A 21,672-nucleotide genomic window follows, 5' to 3' on the forward strand; every position below is an offset into this window, starting at 1 on the left:
GGAAGGAAGGAAGGAAGGAAGGAAGGAAGAAAGGAAGGAAGGAAGGAAGAAAAAAAAGAAAAACAACAAAGCTTCTTTTAACCAGTCACCCCAGAGGTGATATCCTTTCCTAATTGGTCCATCTGCAGGAAGCGCCTTGCTAATTTGCATAAAAGCACATTAGTGCTAGGGGTGGTCCTACCATTGCTTTCCTTTCAGGGTTCCTGAAGGTCCTGCCGCCTCTGCTTCTCTCGGCCGCCTTGACCCTGTCATTTCAGTGATGGGCAGCAGAAAACCCTGGGCTCTGGTTCCCAGCCCACTTCCTGCCGGCCAGGATGGCAGAGGCAGCCAGTGCTCAGCCACAGACGAGAGGCGGAGGCTCCCGCGTGCCGGCTCTGCGCCCTCCCTAGTCCTCACTGCGGAAAACCAGCCCTGCTTTTAACTGATGCTCTTTCTCCTAATGGGATTTGTGACATGTCTGTCCTTGAGGTCCCTGTCTCCTGAAGAGTGCAGCAGAATAATAATGGTAGAAGACTGGCCTTTGGAGTCAATCATTCATTCAAGAAATATTTGCTGTGGGTGGAAGAATCAAACAAATAGATCCCATCCTTAGGAAGTTTGTATCTGCTCAGAGAATCAAAGGCAACCCACATTATGCTGTGTGACCTTAGATAAGATACACAATGTTTCTGAGCCTCATCTATGTATCCATTCACACATCTACCCATCCATCCACTTATCCATCCATCTACACATTCATCTATCCACCCACCCACCTAGCTATCCATCTACTCACCCATTCCCCTAACCATTTCTCCATCTGTTCATTTATCCATCCATTTATCCATCCATCCATCCATCAAAAATATCTTTACTGAACTGCTACGTTGCTAGGTGCTGGGATATAGTTGTTATCACAGAGAACAAGTCAGACACAGCCCCGGCCACCCCACTTCTTCTGAATGAAAAGAGAGAACTTGAACAAGTAACTCCAAGGCACAGATGTTTGGAAGTGCAGTGTTTCATAGGCAATGCCTGCTTTTATAAAAAACAAAAACAAAGCAAAACAAAACAAAAAAATCCCCACTCCTTGTAAGGCTCATTGAATTTTCCAGACACATTTCTGAGGACCGTGGATGTGTCAGGCTCTGTGCTGGGAACTGGGGAAGCAGAGATGGAAAAGCAGACAAAGCCCTGCCCGTGGGGGCTTCTCATGATTAGCAGAGAGAAGGGGTGGGCTTGCAGTGTTGGGATTCCTTCCATCCATTGCACATCTCCCTCCCAGCCTGGGAAGCTGAGGGTCTGTTTCCAGGGAAACACCAGCAGTGGAGATTTAGTCCAATCTCCCCACGGGTAGAGGCCTTGCTGGCAGCCCTCCAGAATGGACAAAAGCAGAAGCAATGGAGTTTCTGAATCCAGGAGAACCCAGATAGCCCAAGGGTCCTTGGACGTCTTTGTCGAACAGGTGGAAAGAGAGGAATCTAGATGGGAACTCTCTGTCCTGGCCCAGCTGTTTCCCTGGACTCTGGGCTTCCAGGAGAGGCCAAGGCCTCGTTGGGACCCTGGGGAAAACCACATGTGTGTATCTGCAAAAGAGAACAGGCTGGCAGCCCATCTCACAATCAGGGCCTCTTATCACACTCAGTGTGCACAATTGCTGCCTCTCCATAAAAGCTTTACGTAAGAGGCCTCCAGGCTGGTTCCAGCCAGATCCATGGTCAGTCTGTGGTCAGCTGGGCTTAGCTGACGAGGTATCCTCTCATCTGACTTTGACTTAGGCACAACTGAACTGAAAGGAAAAGAATCTAGGCCAAGAAAAAGAAAGCTGAAGGCCAAAAAACAACTGCTGTGGGTGAGGGTGGGGTGGGGGGAAGAAAACACATCAGAATTATTATGTCTCTTTGTTCCTGATCCCTTTTTTTCCTCTCTTGTTTTCTGTCTGTTAGTATTCAGCTCAGTTTATCTAACAGAGATTTGAGGCATAAAGTTCAATGCCAGTGTGTGTGTGCACACACATGCACACACACTAGTACTGGGGCTTGAACTCAGGACTGTATGTTCTTCTTCTTTTTTGCTCAAGGCTGGTGCTGTAACCATTTGAACCATACCTCCACTTCCTGCTTTTTAATGGTGAATGTAAATAAGAGTCTCACAGACTTTCCTTTCCCGAGGCTGGCTCCAAACCTTGATCCTCAGAGCTCAGACTCCCAAGTAGCTAGGATTACAGGTGTGAGCTGCTGGCTTCACCAGGCATTTTTATAGGTAGCAAGGAAACAGCACGTAATTAAAATAGAGTCCTTTCTGGTAAGGAACTTAAATATAAAAGAAGAAAGACATTTATACAATACCCATGTGCAATGTGAAAGATGGTGGAAAATACTGTTTTTTAAAAAACAACCAAGAAAGAATCATAGTGCAGAGATGGTGCTGTTTGATATAAGGTGATCATGTGGGGGTGGAAGCAAATCTCTATAAGATAATAGGAGAAGGAACAAAATCAGGGGGTGGGACTGAGAGGCCATGATCGCCACAAATCCTATGTATAAGGAGAGAGAAGGTTAAGACTGACTGTTGGGGAGACTGGGTGGGACCTGGACAAATGGAATGGAGTAATGGACTACGTCATAGATCTAGTAGTCCTAAGCTCACATTTGGGGGGGATTCTTCAACAGCCCAAGGCATAGAGAAGTGTCTTGTTGTACCTTTTCCTCTTCTGGATTGAGATTTGGCTAGAAGGTATTGCCAAAGTCAAGAGCCCTCAATAACCTTGGCTCTGTAAGAGTCCTGGAGAAAGCCCAGCCTTGGTGGTTCACTCCTGTAATCCCAGCTACTCAGGGGGCTGAGGATCTAGAATTGGAGTTTGAAAGCAGCTAACGCAGGCACGTCTGTGAGACTCTGATCTTCAGTTAACCACCCAAAAGCTAAGTGGTTCAAGTGGTAGAGCATCAGTCTTGAGCAAAAGAAAAGAAAAGAAAAGCTAAAAACAGAGCCCAGGTCTTGAGTTCAAACCTGAATACAACACACACACACACACACACACACACACACACACACACACATCCATCCCAGAGAAACAGAGAAGAGACAAAGGCTATTGGTTGTATACCAAAGCTCTAACTCCTTTATTAACTCCACAAGTTCAACCCTAAGGTCAGGCCTGCAGATTCACATTCTCAGATCAGTTCTATGTCTTCCACTGTGTGCAAGGATTGGAGGAAAGCTTGAGAAGTTCAGGGGCTTCCCATGTTCCTTTGCACAAATCACCATGGACCAAATGGACCCTTTGCAGATGTCTCCATACTAAAGATCTGGGTAGACTCTGTGAGCCAAGTCTAAGAAACACTCATCCATCCATTTTTCCTCCTTTATTCCCTTGCCCTCATGGGCCTCCAAGCTAATAAAGGCCAGAATGGCTGTTGGATCATTAACTTGGCACACAAGATCCTTCTGAAAGCTCACTGTGCAAACAAGTACTTGTTTATTTTTTTCACCACTTTCCTTTACATATTGCAACTTCCTTTTCATTAGTATTTGGGTTGCGGGTGACAGGTGGCAAAGGTGGAGGGATAAATATTTGCTCCAATCAAATATACATGGACTTACCACAAGGGTTTATTATAAGGGTTAGATTTGTGAAAAGGAATGGCTGAAAATTGACACTGTCCCATGAATTCAACGGTCTGTATATATTGCGATTGTTTATGGAGAAGCATTTGCATGAAGGAGAATCTTCTGCAAGCATTTACATGGGGTGGGATGGATTTGGGCAGCGGAGGGGTGGGGGTAGGGCCCTTCTTTCGCCACCTTTTGTGGTAAATTGCTTATCTTTCCTGGGAATCTAACTGGAGTCCGACCATAGCACCAATCACGAGTGGCCACATGGGTGGAAAATTCTCATAAAAAGCCCACAGCAGGCTGTATTCTCACAGCTCACAGGACAGAGAGGAAAGTTCTGGGTTCTTACCCCAAGGTAAGTCCTATTCTGAGCTACTGTGAGCTTCTTCTTCCTCCTTGGGAGATGATTCTCCTTACCTCCCTGGATCTGGGAGGACTGTGTGTTTCTGGAAAATAGAACAGAACCCAGGGAGGAGTGTGGGGCTTGGCCACAGTCGAGCACTTCTGGAATCATTGTCTGACTGGACTCAGCCTCGTTTCACACACCTGCTCTCCTCTGGGGTGGGGCGACATCTCTAGGAAGTATGGTCCCTGTGCTCCCCCATCCCAGCTCTCTCCTGCCATGTCTGCCATGTCCCTTCCAGAAACAGATCGTCTGAAGTCCTGACACCCTTCTAGAACATTCTACTGCTTTGCTTGCTGTCAAGGTCATCCCCTTGGTAAGTGCCCTATTCCTGTAGTTGACCCACCTCATTGAAGGAAGTCATATCTGCTCTGAAGCAATGGAGCCCTTCAGGAAGGAAGCCCTTGGCTCCATTTTTGAGAACAGGGGTATGTGGGCTTAAGCAAACAAGTTTGTGTTTTGCTGGTCTTAGGACTTGAACTCAGGGCCTGGGCTCTGTCCCTGAGCTTTTTGTTTCAAGGCTAGCATTCTACCACTTGAGCCACAGTGCCACTTGGGGGCTTTTTTTTTGAGTAGTTCATTGAAGATAAGAATCTCACAAATTTTCCTGCCCGGACTGGCTTTGAACCATGATCCTCAGATGTCAGCCTCCTGAGGAGCTAGGATTACAGGTGTGAGCTATCAGCGCCCAGCCTGAGCAAACTATTTAACCTGCAGCAGCTTGCTTACACATAGAAGCCAAGTAGCCTGATATATCTTGCCTGGATTCATGAACTCTTGAACCTTTGCCTCATTAGAGTGAGGAGGTGAGAAGATGTTTTCTGTAGGATGGCACCTAGCCTTGCTTGTCGCAAGGTAGGTTAGAAGCTTGGGTGCAAATGGTGCCACAGGGCCAGAGCTGAAGGCTGTGGGTTCTCATCCGACCCTTGCTCTGGAAGGTGAGCACGTGTGCCTCCTGCCCGTGTAGAGCATTTGTTTCCCTCTCGTGCAGCTGCATGGGGAGTGCGCACGCGCTGAAGTGACCTACGGCTCTCACCTTTTGGAAAGAACGATGATAGGCTCAGACCTCCTGTGGCTGGCCTTGGCCTCCTGCGTTCTGACCCTGGCAGCTGAGGCGCTCCAAGGCGAGTACTAGTCTCACCTGGCATCTTGGATGCCCACAAAGATGTGGGGAGGGGTGGTGGTGGTGAGGAACAGACTAGGTGTCTCAGGGCAGCAGGAGGAAGAGGCAAAGATTCAGAGATAGAGATCAAGGAGAACTTGGAAAGCAGAAAGGGAACCTGGCGTCAGGCACTCTGAGTTGGGTTGGAAATACCCTGGGAAAACAGGGGAAGACAGTTTCCATGGTTGCCTGTGCCTGTGTCTGGTAGGGTCCCAGGCTGGAGATGCTGAGGAGGTCAAGCATCCAGGCCACTTGGTTTGGGCGAGTATTCTCTCCAACTCTGCATCGCAGTGCTGATCAGCAGAGTGGAAAAGCTTTATCTGTCTCTCCGGTATCTCTCAGGACTCTATGAACCGGGCAGCTTAGAAACCTGACAAAGAAAGGATTTAGACCAAAGAGAGAGCACGAGTGAGCCCTGTGTGTATGGGGGGAGGGGGGCTTTGGAAGAACTCGGCTCCCAGCCTCCCATGAGAAGATACAGAGGTGTTTGGGATGCGATCCAAGACTAACAAAGACAGCCATTGGTTACCTTAAACCAAACATATTTTCCTTTGGTTTCCTTAAACCAAACAGCTGGGAAAATCGCTTTCTGAGAGGCCTCTGTGACGTGTCATAAGAATGGGATCCCACGGACCTTCTTTGTCCATTCAAGGCACCAGAATCAAACCACATAATCAGAACTAGAGTCAACTGGCTTACCTTGGATATGCCCTACTGGGCATTTTATACTAGTCACCCCACTGCATGCATCCCCTAGCAATCTTTAAGGCTTTAGTTCTCAAATGCAGCGTACACATACCAACAGGACTCCAGTCATAACAAGCTCTTTCGATGTGTGCGTGTGTGTGTGTGTGTGTGCGTGCGTGCGTGTGTGTGTGTGTGCGTGTGTGTGTGTGTGTGTGTGTGTGTGTGCATGCGCCCATGCACATGCACCACACCTGGGATTTGAACTTAGGATTTGGATGCTGTCCCTGAACTTTTTCACTCAAGGCTGTCAGTCTACAACTTGAGCTATAGCCCTATGTTTGGGCTTTTGGGGGGCTAATTGGAGATAAAGAGTTTCACAGGCTATCCTGCCTGGGCTGGCTTTGTACCTTGATCCTCAGCTCTCAGCCTCCTAAATAGCTAGGGTTACAGGTGCGAGCTGCTGGCACCCAGATACTTTCACCATTTTTTAATACTTGTTTATTTATTTTCATACATATGAAATACTATCATTTAGTGCACCATACCTATGTTGTCACTGACACCATTCTTTTAAGATAAAACCAATTTTTAAAGACAGTCTTTGAAAGAAACCTTGTAAGTCAATAAATAGGATAGGCAGACACCCACGTTTAGAAATGGCACAATCATAGGCATGGGGGTGTGGGAAACTAGTTCTCAGGGCGCTTTTGCAGGTGAGTCTCAGGAGAGCTCATGACCTGCTAAGGTTCCTGGACAACAGATGAAGAACTGGATGAAACCCTTGGACCAGCCTGGTCACCCTATTTCATCCCTTGCCTGCCTCTTTATACATTACAGCCCCTAAAGTGCTCAAGGAACCAATCACAGGAGATCAACTATCAGACATGGTCCTAGTCAGTCAGTGTTTCTCCACTGCAGATGACTTTGCCTCCCAATAGACATTTGGTAATGCCTGGAACCAACTTGGGGGTGGGGGTAGGGGGCCGCTTCTGGCATCTGGTGGGGTGCTGGATGGTGGCCAGGAAGTCTGGTACATGTTCTATGTTCTGTTGTAAAGATGATTCCACCAGAAAGAAGGGCCCACCGGCACTCCAGCTGCGCAGGGTTGAGACATCTGGAGTTAGAATCGTATCAATGAATTTGGGGACGTGCCTCAGGTTTCTGGGAATGGGAGGGGTTTAGGATTTCTTCATTTCAGTTTCGGTGCTTCCAAGGCAAGCTCTGGGACAACTTCTCATTTATTTATTCAAATAATGCTTGAGGGTTTCCCCAGGGGGCTTGCAGGACCCTTTCAGGAATCACATATTGGTCAAACAGGGCAGGTAGGTGCCAATGGCTCACACTTATAATCCTAGCTACTCAGGAGGCCGAGACCTGAATATCCTAAAAATATCCAAAAAATCCCATGAGGCTTCTAGCTCTGGTTGACCAGCAAAAGACCAGAAGTGGAGGACTGGTTCAAGTAGCAGAGCACCAGCCTTGAGTGAAAAAGCAAAGCGAGAGTGTGGACACACACACACACACACACACACACACAGAAGTAGTACTGCCTTGCATGGTATCAGGGGCAATGGAGCATTGGACAGGGAAGTGACCCTGATCTCAGTGCATTTAAATACCATGCAAAGTCCTCACAAATGATCTGGTCCCCAGGCGCTGGTGTGTAATAGTGAATATTGTGTATGTTATCTTCATTTGGTCATTGGCACATCTAAAGCAAAAGGCAGGGTGTAAAAATCCCAGAGGCGTGGGGCTGGGAAGGTGGCTCAGTGGTAGAGTGCTTGCCTTGCATGCTTGAGGCCCTGGGTTCGATTCCTCAGCACCACATAAGCAAAAAGAAAAAAGCCAGAAGTGGCGCTGTGGCTTAAGTGGTAGAGCGCTAGCCTTGAGCTGAAGAGCTGAGGGACAGCGCCCAGGCCCAGAGTTCAGGCCCCACGACCGGACCCAAAAAAAAAATCCCAGAGGCCACGAGTCACCTAATAACCTCTTCTCAAGCACACTTCTTTCCATTTCTAAAATACAGAAAACCCAGAGAAGCCAGTTCCTATAAGGTGGACTTGGTATGTGGAGACCCTGGCACCCCAGAAGCCAACCTCTGTTTTGACCCCTGCCAAAATTATACCCTGCTGGATGACCCGACTCGCAGCACACAGAACACAGAAGAAGTAGAACTGTGTGATCAGGACATGCATGGCTGGTACCGCTTTGTGGGCGAAGGAGGAATCCGGATGCCGGAGACCTGCGTCCCAGTGTATCGATGCCAGACAGCCGCTCCATTGTGGCTGGACGGGCCCCACCCTGTCCTGGGCGATGGCATTGTCAACCGCACTGTCTGTGCCCACTGGAGCGAAAATTGCTGTTTCTGGCAGTCGGAGGTGCTGGTGAAGGCCTGCCCGGAAGGGTACCATGTGTACCGGTTGGACGGCACCCCTGAATGCTCCCTGAGATACTGCACAGGTGAGCAACGACAGTGACTGACACCCACTGTAGTAAAGCGAGGATCTGAACCCAGGCACTCTACTCTGGGTCTCGAGGGGCTTTGCTATGGTACTGCACCATCTCACACCATTACCATGGGAACCAGCCGAGCTAAGGTTTGGTATGTGGTAAGCCTTCTAAAGGTGGTGGTTTGGGGGCCCCCTCAAAGCTTCACCCCAGACTGGAATCTGGAAGCCATAATCTGAGTTTAAGGCCTGGCCTTAAACTGAGTTTAAGGTCTTTCACCCCCTTAGAAAAACTCTTGCACTCCAGTGGAATGGGAAGTTTGGACCTGGGCATCTCACATCCACCCCGCTCTCCATCCTGACCCTCTTCCTTCATCCTTCATCCTCTAGATCCCTCCACCGTGCAGAGCTCATGTGAGAAGGAGTGTCGTCCCGAGGAGGAGTGCCTGGCTCAAGATGGCGTCTGGAGCTGTGTCTGCAGAAAGGATCTCAGTGACTCTGGTGAGCAGTTCTCGGGGCTGCTGGCTCCTCTCTTGAGTGGGCAGAGTAGGGACAGGGGAGTCTTGGAGGGTAGGGGTCTGAGTCAGGGGTGAGGAATAAAGCTGAGGATGGGGGACATCCCACAGGTTCTCCAGTCTACAGTGCCACAAAGCCAGTGGGTTTGCAAAGATGAGAAAAGGTAGGAGCAGAGGAAAGGTAGAGGCCCGCCTCTGGACCACAGCCTCAGGAAATGGTTCAGGGAGGAGCAGGCTGGAACTGATGGGCAACACTGAAATAAAAGACAAGAACTCCACAAGTCTGAGAGTGGTATTCAAGTATCCATAGAGTCTTCATCTATGACCACCAGGACAGGATGCCCATGAAGAACTCATTGGAGGGACATTGAATGTATGGATGAATACAACAGTCAAAAACCTGGCTAGGGATGCTGGCTCTGCAGAAGAGCCACCTAGCTTTGATTCTAATACCTCAATGTTCAAGAAGAACATTAGCCAAGTCTGCACACAGGGTGCTTGGGAAATCTTGGAGCAGAAGCTGTGTGTAAGTTCCTCCTGGGTCTCAGGCTCCTTTTAGTCTCCTGGTAGGTGTGGTGGTTTTTTTGCCAAAGGGCAAGGAAAATAAGCTGTGTCCTATGTCTCCACTTGATCCAACTCTTGGCTTTGCAGATGTTCACAATTTGCAGCCTCAGCTGGACTGTGGGGCCCAGGAGATCAAGGTGAAGCTGGATAAGTGTTTGCTGGGACCTCTGGGCTTTGGGGAGGAGATCATTGCGTACCTGAAAGATTGGAACTGCAGCAGCGTGATGCAGACAGAGGATGGAAACTGGGTGTCCACCACCAGCCCCGTCCAGGCTCATGCCTGTGGGAATATTCTGGAGGTAAGGGTTGTTCAGGCCACCGTGGCCAGAAGAGCCAGAGGCAGGCTAATGGAACCTATCTTAGTAGCTGTGAGATCATGGGCCAGTTACTTAACCTCTCTGGGTGTACTGCATATGAAGAGTCCAAGATGGATCTGACGTGACAGCTCCATCAATGTAAGCTAGGATTATGATGAGCTTCACTTAGGGAAGATGTGGGGAGGAACACACAGAGAAGTGATCATGGAGGTCCTTGATTCCTCTCCAGGGTCAGTCATCTATTGTTCTCATTTTTATTCTGGGTTCCTCCTGGTTTTATTCTGGAGAAGTCTCCTTCATCTCCTCCTCCAGAAAGCAGGGTGGCTGCTTTTGTTTTCCCTCTGGAAGCGTTTTGCTTTGGTCAGTCTGGACCATGATCCTCCTATTTACACTTCCTAAGTAGTTGAGATGACAGGTGCACATTGCATGAGAACCAGCTTTGTCGGTTAAGATGGGGCCTTGTGAACTTTTGTTGCCCAGACTCTCTTCAAACTGAGCTCCTTCTGATTTCCACCTCCAGAGGAGCTAAGATTATCAGCATTTGACTCTGGAATCAGAGAGATCTGAGTTCGAGATCTACCCACCCATCATTCTTCTTCTTTTTTTTTTTAATACCAAAGAGAAATGGAACCCATGCCATTTACAAGAACACCCTCTCCTTGGCCAATGATTTTATCATCAGGGACTTTTTCGTCAACATCAACTTCCAGTGTGCCTACCCCTTGGATATGAGGGTCAGCCTCCAAACCGCGCTTCAGCCCATTGTGAGGTATGGCGTTGACCTTGCCCTTTGACCCATACTCCCAACTCCCAGTCACGCTCCCAGTACAGTTTCTCCTGCATCTCATTTGAGAGTGTCTACTTGTTCCATTATTTATTCCACAAACATTTGTGGATGGTTCATGAAGGACAGTCCATGTAAACCAAAGCACGTGTGGAATGCTTTGGGATTAAGATTTCTGGAAGTCGTCCTGCAGAAGGAAGCATTACTCATAAGAAAACACAGATTGAGTTTGTTCATCTTGAGAGAGAAAGGCATCCAACCGCTAATTATAGTAGTAATGAGTTATGCACAAGGTGTATGCTATGTAGGAGAAACACGGTGTGCACTGAGTGAGGGTACCGATGTCCCAGCCTTCAGCTGATGGGGTGGAGAAGGTGGGAAGCTGGGGAGATGTTGCAGCAGACTTGAGGTCTAAGTTGAGACCACCTTTGACTGAGTACACAGCACTAGAAGTAGAACTAAGCAACACCTTGGGTAAGATTTGATCTAGGTGGGGCCTTTGTCTATTTCACTCACCAGTGAGCCCCTGTGCCAGGAAGGAGGCCCATGGAGGTCAGGTCTCTAGCATTCCTAGGCTTGCCTGGGGAGTTTTCTGAGCTGTCAGAAAGCCACAATGCCTGTCCCATTCCCTCACCACCTTCTGGGTATACAGAAAGACAGGATCAAAAGGGTTAGATCAGTTAGACTGAGTTTAGAGGTTTTCCAATTGTATCCTGTTGGGATCCATAGTTCATAAAGACCAAATGAAAGTCACTCGTCCTGTTCAAATGGATGTCTCTGTGTGTGTGTGTGTGTGTGTGTGTGTTGGTTTTTGAACTGAGGAATTGTGTGCTCTTCCTTAGCTTTTTTGCTCAAGGCTAACACTCTACCACTTGAGCCACACCTCCACTTCCAGCTTTTTGGTGGCTGATTGAAGATAAGAGTCTCACCAACTTTCCCGCCTGGCCTAGCTTTGAACCACCATCCTTAGATCTCAACCTCCTGAGTAGCTTGAATTAGAGAGACCTGAGCCATTGGTGCCCAGCTTCAAATTTGACTTTTAATTAAAGATGATATGGTGAAGAGAAGGGATTTGAGGTTGAAAATTGTAAATCCCTAGAATTGGTCCCAATAATAAGATGGTGGTGACATGCTCCAACCCCTGGGCTTTGAGTGAGGGACAGATGTGACCTGCCCTGTGGGGAAAAATCAGTGGAAGTCCTAACGACAGACTCATTTGTTTGTCAGGTTTAGCCCCTAGAAACTGGTAAATGCTCTGTGTGCATGGATGGTCGAATTGCTTTAAGGGCAGAGGTGTGCCTTGCTATAAGCATAGGACTTGATTTCTGTTGCTCTTCTTTTGCTCAAAACCTGACGTGTCCCCCTCTTGTACTTTCCCTCTCTCAGTTCCCTGAATGTCAGTGTGGATGGGGCGGGAGAGTTCACAGTCAGGATGGCTCTCTTCCAAGACCAGAACTACATGTTTCCTTACGAAGGGATCAAAGTGGTGCTGCCGGTGGAATCCATGCTATACGTGGGCGCCATCTTGGAGCAAGGTGACACCTCCAGGTTTAACCTGTTGTTGAGGAACTGCTATGCCACTCCCACAGAAGACAAGGATGACCCTGTGAAGTATTTCATCATCCAAAACAGGTGACTCTCCGGCCTTAGCTTTTGACCTTAATAAAATTGGGGGGAGGGAGGGAAATGTTCACATCATCCATGTCTGACAGTTGGTTAAGCTGACTTACCTCATTAAGAAATAAACTGGAATGACATATTATAACCATACCTTTTGATCCAAGAATGTCACAGGAATGGTGCATTAAGCTCAATGTATTCATTCAAGTAAGGTGAACAGGGTTAAGAAATGTCAGTTATTTTCATTTCCATATTCTATTTGGTGGGAGGTGCTACTGGGACTTGAACTCCAGACCTGTGCTTGCTACTAGCCGGCACTCAAGCCATTCCACCAGTCTTTTGTTTGTTTGCATTTCTCCCTGGTCAGTCTGGACCATGATCCTCATATTTACACTTCCTGAGTAGTTGAGATGGCAGGTGCACAATGCATGAGAACCAGCTTTGTCTGTTAAGATGGGGCCTTGTGAACTTTTGTTGCCCAGACTCTCTTCAAACTGAGCTCCTTCTGATTTCCACCTCCAGAGTAGCTAAGATTAGAAGCATGTACCTGAAAATGCATTGGCATTTTCAGTGTCCTCCACAACTTTGGCAATACAATCAGGTTTCAAATACAGCTCAATTAAGTAATGATGGGCTTTTCTACAGGGCATTAGCATTGACCAACATGAAAATGATATAACAAATATTTATAGGACAGATATCACTTTAACACCTTTACTAACAAAAACAAAGGAAAATGCATATTTATAGATCATGCTTAAAATCATAGTAACAGCACTGGATAATATTTATCATGGAGCTTTGCTGTGTGCTGAGCTCTGTGGTAGGTAAGCAATATACACAGAGTCTTATTAAATGCTCACATCAATGCTGCAAGGTGAGTATTCACTTTACAGATAAGAATATTGAGGCATGAGCTGGGTACCAGTGGCTCATGCCTGTAATCCTAGCTACTCAGGATATTGAGATCTGAGGAGTGCATTTCTGAAGCCAGCCCAGGCAGGAAAGTCTATGAGACTCTTATTGCCAATGAACCACCAGAAAACTGGAAGTAGAGCTGTGGCTCAAGTGGTAAAGCACTTGCCTTGAACACAAAAGCGCAGGGACAATTGCCCAGGCCCTGAGTTCGAGCCCTCAAACTGACACAAAATAAAAAAGAAACATGGAGGCTCAGTCAGGTTAATCAACCTGCCAGAAACCCCCCTTAGCTAGGTTAGGTTAGCCTGGAACTTCAAAGGATTACAGCACGTGGGCTGACGAAATAGACACAGAGGAGTAAAGTCTACTCTACCATGATGACAGGCTACCCAGCAGTGTGGCTTATGAGGGCTCACCAAAGTGATGTTGCTGTGGAAGTTACACCTTCGCCTTTCCACCTTCCCAGCTGCCCAAATCAACATGATTCCACTATCCGCGTGGTGGAAAATGGCATTTCCGCGCAAAGCCGGTTCTCCGTCCAGATGTTCATGTTTGCTGGAAATCGCGACCTTGTTTACCTGCATTGTGAGGTCCACCTCTGCGATTCCCTCCAAGAACAGTGCCAGCCTGTGAGTATCTCTTTGGATTGGGTTATTCTGAGCCTGGCACGAGGCTTGGTACCCAAGAAGCTCTCCCTCTTCCCTCTCCCTCCCCCCGCCTCTCTCTCTCTATATGGGATTTTAGATGGAGAGAAAGATGGATGGGTGATGGATGAATGGATGGATAGATAGAAGGAGGTATGTTGGTTGGTTGGGTGGATTCTGGAAGAGATGAGAAGACAGATGGGTGGATGGAACTATGTGAGGGTAGAGGGAGAGGAGAAGGAAGGGTGGATAGATAAATTTTGAACCCTCTTTCCCCCACAACCCATTTATTGAGCACTTCTTGTGTCTCCAGGAGGTAGATCAGTTTTCTTTGGCACAAGACATTTGTGTGTGTGCGGGGGGGGGGGGAGGGAGGGAAGGTGCGCGTGCCAGTATTGGAACTCAGGGCCTAGGTGCTGACCCTTAGCTTTTTCATTCAAAGTCGGGACTTTACTGCTTGAGCCACAGCTCTGCTTCCAGTTTTTTTTTTGTCATAAATTGGAAATAAGAGTCTCATGGATTTTTCTGCCCAAGCTGACTTTGAACCATGATCCTTAGACCTCAGCTCCTCAGAAGCTAGCATTTCAGGCGTGAGCCACTGGCACCGGGCATTTTGCTGAATGATTATAATAACACAAGCTGACCATTCCTGACCCGAGAAAAATCTGAAAATCCCAAAGGGTCTGAAGTTGGAAACTTTTTGAGCCCCAAATGTCTAGCTTTTGATCCTAGCACTCAAGAGGCTGAGCCCCGAGAACCAACAAGTTAGGTTGTTGAGTGAGTTTGAGGTCAGCCTGAGCATAGTGAAAGCCTGTCTCAAAAAATAAAAAGTTTAGGATTTGAGAGCATCGCTGAGGTTTCTGATCTTCAGATTATGCATGATTGATTGAGAATGTCTATGGAGATGTTTCAAAAGCTGAACAATTCTGAAGGCTGAAATACATCTGGCCCCAGATATTTCAGATAAAAGGATGCTTATCCCAGCATCGACTGTTTCAGCGTTTATTGTGTGTCAAACATCATGCCCCATCTAATTTAACTCTCTTAGCAGCCCTTTAAGTAGATTTTTTTAATTGACCTTATTGTACAGATAAGGAAACTGAGGCTCGGTGGGAAAAATTTAGACATGAGCTGTGATTCCAGTGCCCAGGCATGTCTCCTTTTAATCCTTAAATCCAGATATGTCTTATTGAATCATCATAGAGAAGTAAAATCACTTGTCCTCAAATTATACAGTTTATAGAGAATGGAGACGAAATTTAAGCCTGGCTTGACAAGGCAGCAAGAATTCTCACACCTATAATCTTAGCTACTCAGGAAACAGAGACCTGAGGATCATGGTTCAAAGCCAGCTGGGACAGAAAAATCTCTGAGAGGCTCTGACCTCCCAATTGACCAGCAAAAGGCTTGAAATGAAGGCATGGCTCAAGTGGTAGATAGACTATCAGTCTTCAGGGAAAAAAATTCAAGCAAGAGTGACAGACCTTGAGTTCAAGCCCCAGTACTGGCACAAACAAACAAACAAAAAGAGAAGAGAAGGAGAGAAAAGAAAAGGAAATCACAGCATGACTGTGGGCTGCTGTGGTGGATGGGCCCAAATCATAGGTCCAGGGGGCCATGACCTGACAGCTTGCATAGGAACCGTGCATTTCAATCTTTTGAGTCATGCTTTTATTTTAATTTTCCTCTCATTATGTTCCACATTTATGAAGTTAGCGAAACCTCAGAACACTATAGAGTTTTAAAGAATCTCATGAAAAGAAGCTCCAAGGGGGTGGGTCACTCTAACTTAACTCTTCACTAGGAAGAAAAATAACATTTGAATAAGGATATTTACATTATGTTTATAAAGATTGCAAAGTGACAATTCTTCAGTGTGTAAAATCTAATTTCTTTTGGGGATCTTGTGCCTGCCAAGCTAATAAGATATTCTTCCTAATAGCATCATTTTTTGGTTCTAATTTAGTCCTAAAACATCTTGTCTTCTATTGCAATAACATTATTTCATATATGAACTCTCTAATATAATTTCTTATTATGTAAGCCAACCCTCTTAGATATAACTGTATTGTACTAAGTAACATGAATATTTAGAGGGTTAGTTCTTCTCTTTTTCATAATTTTTGAAAGGGCTATTCTGGATCTCATCTTCCCTCCAAATATTAGTGATGTCCATTTAGGAATCTACGTCTTTGTGTGTGCATATGCGTGTGTGCATGTGTGTGTGTGTGTGTGTGTGTGTGTGTGTGTGTGTACTTGAACTGAGTGTATTTCAATCTTGATATGAGAATCTTTGTTTGTTTGTTTTTTTAAATCTCCCAGTTCTGCTCAAGAAGTCAACTCCGGAGTGAAGTGGCGGCCATCGACCTAGCCCAGGTTCTAGACTTGGGACCCATCACAAGGACAGGTATGTGTCTGCATCCTGGTGACTAGCCCAGCTGTCCAAGAGCTAACAGCCACAGATGCCTGAGGTCACCAATGCCAACCACACATGTGTGTGTATGTGTGCGTGTGCATGCGTGCACATGCAAGTGCATGTATGCATGTGGGTGTTCAGGTCCTGGCTCTTGAATTCAGGACCTGGGCACTCCCCTTTAGCTTTTTTGCTCAAGGCTGGTGCTCTACCACTTACTTGAGCCACACTTCCCACTTCTGGCTTTTTGGTGATTAGTTGTTGATCAGAATCTCTCAGGGTTCTCTGCATGGGCTGGCTTTGAACTGTCACCCCTCAGATCTCAGCCTCCTGAGTAGCCAGGATTACAGGCCTGAGCTGCCAGCACCTGGCTACTCAGGGCTTTCTACCCCTAGTCTAGCCACTTGTGGCAAATCTATCCCATTATGAAGGAGAATTACATTTCCATTTGTCAGGGACCTCCCTTATGCCAGAGAATTGGCTGAGCCCCACCATTTACCGGCTTAGTTAATCTTCCTACAACTGTGCTCATTTTACAAAAGAGAAATCAAGACTCACTGAGGCAAAAAAGACTCAGCTAAGATTCCCTCCACCCCCACCCTGGGCATGCATGATGAGAGTTTGGATTGAACCTCACTCAGTCTGATTCCAAGCATGGGGCCTTCTAACTGCACCTCCTCCCCATTCCTATAACTCAGGGTCTGTGGGTGAAGTCTACACCCCAACCCCTGCATAAATACACCATGATTTTCTGACAAGTGATGGCATTTTTCCAAAATGCAACTACAATCTTTCAGAGATACAACCTAGAGGCCTCTCTCCAGTTGCTTCAGACCATCATCCATCCTTCACATGGGGTTGCGGGATTGTCACGGTTTTGATTTCCATTAGAATGGAGAAGTCCAGACACCCAAAAAGAATGCAATGTTTAATCGTCACAGAACCACGTTATCCTTATGTTTGACATTAGACCAAACCCCTTTCCATGAGCCATAGTCTGGCTCACACAGGAGGTACTGCCCCAAGTTGTTCTGTATCTTTATTGACCCCTCAACTGTGGGGTCACAGGATTACTAGGAGAGGATGGGAGTCAGCAAGTTCCTCTTTGAAACTGAACATACTAGGGTTCAAAACTCAGTGCTGACTGGGAAGGTCCACCTAGCAAGTTCTTCAACATTGGTAAGCCTAGGTCTTCTCATCAGTCAGATGCTCAAGCAGATACTTGCTTCACAAGGAAGACTAAATTTAAAATGCAGGAAAAACTAAGCACGGATGGCTCATGCCTGTAATCCTAACTACTCAGGAGTCTGAGATCTGAGGATCGTGGTTCAAAGCTAACCAAGGCAGGAACATCCCTGAGACTCTTATCTCCAATGAATCTCAGAAAAAGCCAGAAGTGGAGCTGTGGCTCAAGGGGTAGAATGTTAGCCTTGAACAAAAGGAGCTCAGGGACAGCGACAGGCCTAGAGTTCAAGCTTCAGGACCAGCAACATAAAAACAAACAAACAAACAAATAAATCAATCAAATGCATGGAATGCATTTAGGAAGGCATCTGTCAAGCTGGACACCAGTGGCTCATGCCTGTAGTCTAAGCTACTCAGGAGGCTGAGATCTGGAGTTAGCCTGGAAGAAAAGTCCACCAAAATAATCAGCACAAAGCCAGACTGAAGGTGTGAGTAAAATAGTAGAGAGTCAGTCAAGCCAGCCAGCCAAGTGATTGTGCAAGACCCTGAATTCAAGCTCTGGTACTGGCAAAAAAAAAAAAGTAAGAAATGTACACAATATCCTGCCCATGTAATTGTAACCCCTCTGTACAGTATGTTCACAAATAAAATTAAATTAAATTTAAAAAAGTAATACTAACTATCAAATATATAACTATCAAATAACAGAGGTGGCCACCATGTGGGTTGCCAGGGGTTTTGATGATCAGGTGCAGGAAATTTTGGAGCAGTCACAACCCCAGTGCTACAGCTGCCCTGCACCATTAGGAGATTCTCACGGCAATCTCTTTCACAGGTGCCCAGACCCTTGGCGTCATGAGCGGAGCCCCTAGCATGGCAGGTACGTGCCTTTCCTGGAATCCTCCTGGCTCTCTCCTCTTCCTCTTTTCAACCTTCCCAGTTCACACTTATGTGCCAAGCCCTGTACTAGGAACTGTGGATGTTGAACGCAGACTCAAGACTAGCTCTGCAGTTGATCAGAGGGCACAGTCCCCGAACACCAAGAATATATTGCTTGTGCTGTATCAGGCATTGTTCAAGTATTGAATGTACAATGGTAAGATCAGGTGCCTGCCCTCACACGGCTTATGATTTGCAGTGGGAAACAGAAAATCTAAGTGAACAAGCTAATTTAGAAATAAGACAGCATGATCGAAAATTACCAGTATTAGTAATACTATCTTAAATATTTGTTGAATGCTTATTTCTCTTGTACATAAAATGAAATCTAGAGACAAACAATCCAGGGCTAATGGAATGGCACCATTAAGACTGCGATCCAGGCTTTTTCCAGCATACCCCTTCATCATCTGCAGGATGTAGCCACCATTTTTATGGTCCACGATGGCAGCCAGAAAGCCAGCCTTCCCATCTAGGTAACAAGACAGAGGAACTTGGAAATAGATAAGCGTTAAGGAACATTCTGGAAACTGGCATCTCATACCTCCACTTCCTCCTCCATGACCAGTGCATAGACAGTCACATGGCCAAACCTGACAACTATGGATGCTGAAAAGTGTTATCATTAGCCTGGATGGCCACGTGCCAGTCAACATTGGATGGTTTTATTATCAGAGTAGGAAGGAGGAGTGAGTATCAGCATGGGTTTAGAAGAAATTCATAAGAAATGATAGTACCCAAATGAAAGAAAAAGTGAACCAGATATTGGCAAACACTAGGGAAATGGAGAGAGCAACAGTTCATTGCCAAAATGAGATATGACTTGATCAAACAAGTGGGAAGCTGATAGTACAGAAAAAGTATATGCAACACTAACAAACTACATTGGAAAAGGTCCAGAGAAAATTTGATCAGGTCAGTAACATCTGAATAGAGGTGTGTGTGTGTGTGTGTGTGTGTGTGTGTGTGTGTGTGCCAGGACTGGGGTTTGAACTCAGGACCTGGGCACTGTTCTTTAGCTTGCTTGGTCAAGGTTGTCACTCTTTGATCCTCAGATCTCACCCTCATCAGTAGCCAGGATTGTAGGCATGAGGTTCTGGTACCTAGCTTTGAAGAGTTTTGATAAATGATGTGGTGTAACAGGCAGATAAACAGAAGATAACTATTTGGGACAGAGTAGAAAACATGCTTTAAGATTCTACTACCCAACCCAAAAGTTCACTATTAATGAACTCAGACATGAAGAACTTCTTTCCATCTAGCTAGACAGCCATCTAAACATCTCCCAGAGGAATCCAAGACATCCTCTGTATGCAGAATAGCATTCAGACCATGCTCATGAAAAGATAGAGGACAGAGTAAAAACACCTTGAAGTCAGAGACCTTAAATCCCATTTGTGTTACCAGTCCCTCAGGGGACTCTTCCACCAGTGGAGTTTAACCAACTAATTTTTGGGGTGGGTTTTGCTTGGATCGTTCTGGCCACAAGAGGGAAAATCACCCCAAAAGGGAGTCATGGTCCTATCATTTGTTATCTCCCTCAATCTCTTCTGAGGTTTCAGAAAAACATCATTGAATATCACCCGGGAGCCTGTAGCTTCTGCAAGTAATCCTAGCTACTCAGGAAGCTAAGATCTAAGGATTGTAGTTCAAAGCCAGTCTGGGCAGGAAAGTCCATGAGACTCTTTTCTCCAATTAACCAGGAATAATGATGATGTTTTTGTTGTTGTTGTTGATGATGATGATGGTGGTGGTGGTGGTGGTGGTGATAGTGATGTTGGCAGTGGAGCTGTGGCTCAAGTGGTAGCTCCCCAGCGTTGAGTGGAAAAGCTAAGGGACAGAGCCCAGGCCCTGAGTTCAAATTTGTGAGTATGGGAGAGGGTCCACATGTTTCTCCAAAATCCCTAGTACAACACAATCATCACACAATGCTGCATTTCTGTATACTGAGTACACTGTGAGATACAAATAAGGCATGACCCCAGCATGATCTTAGAGCCTATTTTTCAAAACCAACACATAAATAGTGCCTACTATAAGCTAGGCACTGTTCTAAACATTTCACATAGCTTTACTCCTTTAAGCTTTACAAACTCTGGCAAAGTAACAGTTTCTGTTAATATTTCTGCTTTGCATATAGGGAAACCAAGGCATGTAAAAGTTTTTCTTGTTGTTGTTACTGCTTGCTTGGTTTAAAAAAATCTTATTTGGCACTGACCAGCTTAGTTATAGATCTAAAATTCTAAGGCACTTGGGCCTCAGTAGCAGTACTTTTTAACCTGATGTCTTCTGGCTTCTTTAGAGTTGGCCAGTATAAGTAATGCTAGCTGCTGTAACAAAAACCAACAACCACCACCAAGTCCTCTCTGCTTTTACACATATGATATGATTTACTGGGAGGAGGAGGGGCTGCAATTCTGATGTAGTTGTTGAGAACTCAGGCTCCTGCTCCCTTCTGGTAACTTCTGGAAACTCCTTTATCCTTGGCGTTCTTATTCTGGATGGTGGCTGAGGGAGTAGGCAGGATCAGGTCTCCAAATGTCATCTGTGACTTCTACTCACATTGAATTGGCTAGTTGTGGCCTGGAAAGGAGACTGGGGGAAACAAAATTGCCTTCCTGTATGCCTGGTACAACATGGAAAAAAGTGGCTAGTGATTCGATAGCTTTGCCTCTACCATATCACTTGCCTTGTAACCCAGAGCATGCGTGCGGATGTCCTGCCTTTGTCATCTGTGCAGCAGAATGACAACGAACCAAACTCGTGTTTGCTGCCAAGTCCCAAAGCCCCACTCCTGACTGTCCTGTCTTTTGTATTTCAGGATTCCTGGCAGCCTGGCCTGGCCTCCTCCTGCCTGTCCTCCTGGTTTGGCTGTTCTGAGAACCCGGCAGGGCATCTGGCCTTGAAGTCTTTGCTTTTCCCTTCCTAGCAATGTCTACCATTCACTTTCAGCACAGCTGGGTTGCTCACACATGACAGGGGCAGACTCAAGGCTGGCCTAGGTTTGGGGGGGGAAAGGAGAGTGTGTTCACTTCCTTTAATGTAGGAGAATGTCTTGTTTTCCTCATTGTGGAAGCTGGTTCTGGACTGGCCGTATCCTCTTCTCATTCATCTGTGGGACTTGGAAAGCAAATCCTGTGGCTCCCGCCTTTCCTAGAAATATTGAGTAGGTTGATGACTCCTAGAAAGATGTGTCCTGTTGTGGTGGGGGTGATCCTTTACACGTGTCTTCCCTCCTGGCTGCTGATGAACCGCATACATTGACCCTTGCATGGCCTCTGTGTCCTCTGATGCGTTTCCATCCTGGTCTCACCAGTCGCCATGGGAACAGCTAAGCGGAGACACTTTGGGAACTCTCAAAGGGAAGACTGGTCCCTTAGCTCCCTGCCTCCGATCCAACACCAGTGATTGGCTTAGCAGTATGCACACTACTACCCTGGGGACCTGTAAGCCAGAGGAATGGCTTGATTTTGATGTAGAGAT

At 46.4% G+C, this 21,672-nt stretch overlaps 1 protein-coding gene across 1 annotated transcript; it reads left to right on the forward strand.

Moving 5' to 3' along the window:
* The first annotated feature begins 3,917 nt into the window (after positions 1 to 3,917).
* Gp2 (glycoprotein 2 (zymogen granule membrane)) lies at positions 3,918 to 21,464 on the forward strand. Its single transcript, XM_013011135.1, has 12 exons — positions 3,918 to 3,949; positions 4,239 to 4,313; positions 4,989 to 5,121; positions 7,863 to 8,303; positions 8,681 to 8,791; positions 9,457 to 9,668; positions 10,307 to 10,455; positions 11,857 to 12,102; positions 13,475 to 13,637; positions 15,975 to 16,059; positions 18,086 to 18,130; positions 21,011 to 21,464. The coding sequence occupies exons 3-12, from the start codon at positions 5,049 to 5,051 to the stop codon at positions 21,067 to 21,069; spliced, it is 1,584 nt and encodes a 527-aa protein (XP_012866589.1). The 5' UTR covers positions 3,918 to 3,949; positions 4,239 to 4,313; positions 4,989 to 5,048; the 3' UTR covers positions 21,070 to 21,464.
* Positions 21,465 to 21,672: the final 208 nt, after the last annotated feature.

Source organism: Dipodomys ordii, unplaced genomic scaffold (genome assembly GCF_000151885.1).
Source record: "Dipodomys ordii isolate 6190 unplaced genomic scaffold, Dord_2.0 Scaffold14, whole genome shotgun sequence".
NCBI classification, from domain to species: Eukaryota; Metazoa; Chordata; class Mammalia; order Rodentia; family Heteromyidae; genus Dipodomys; species Dipodomys ordii.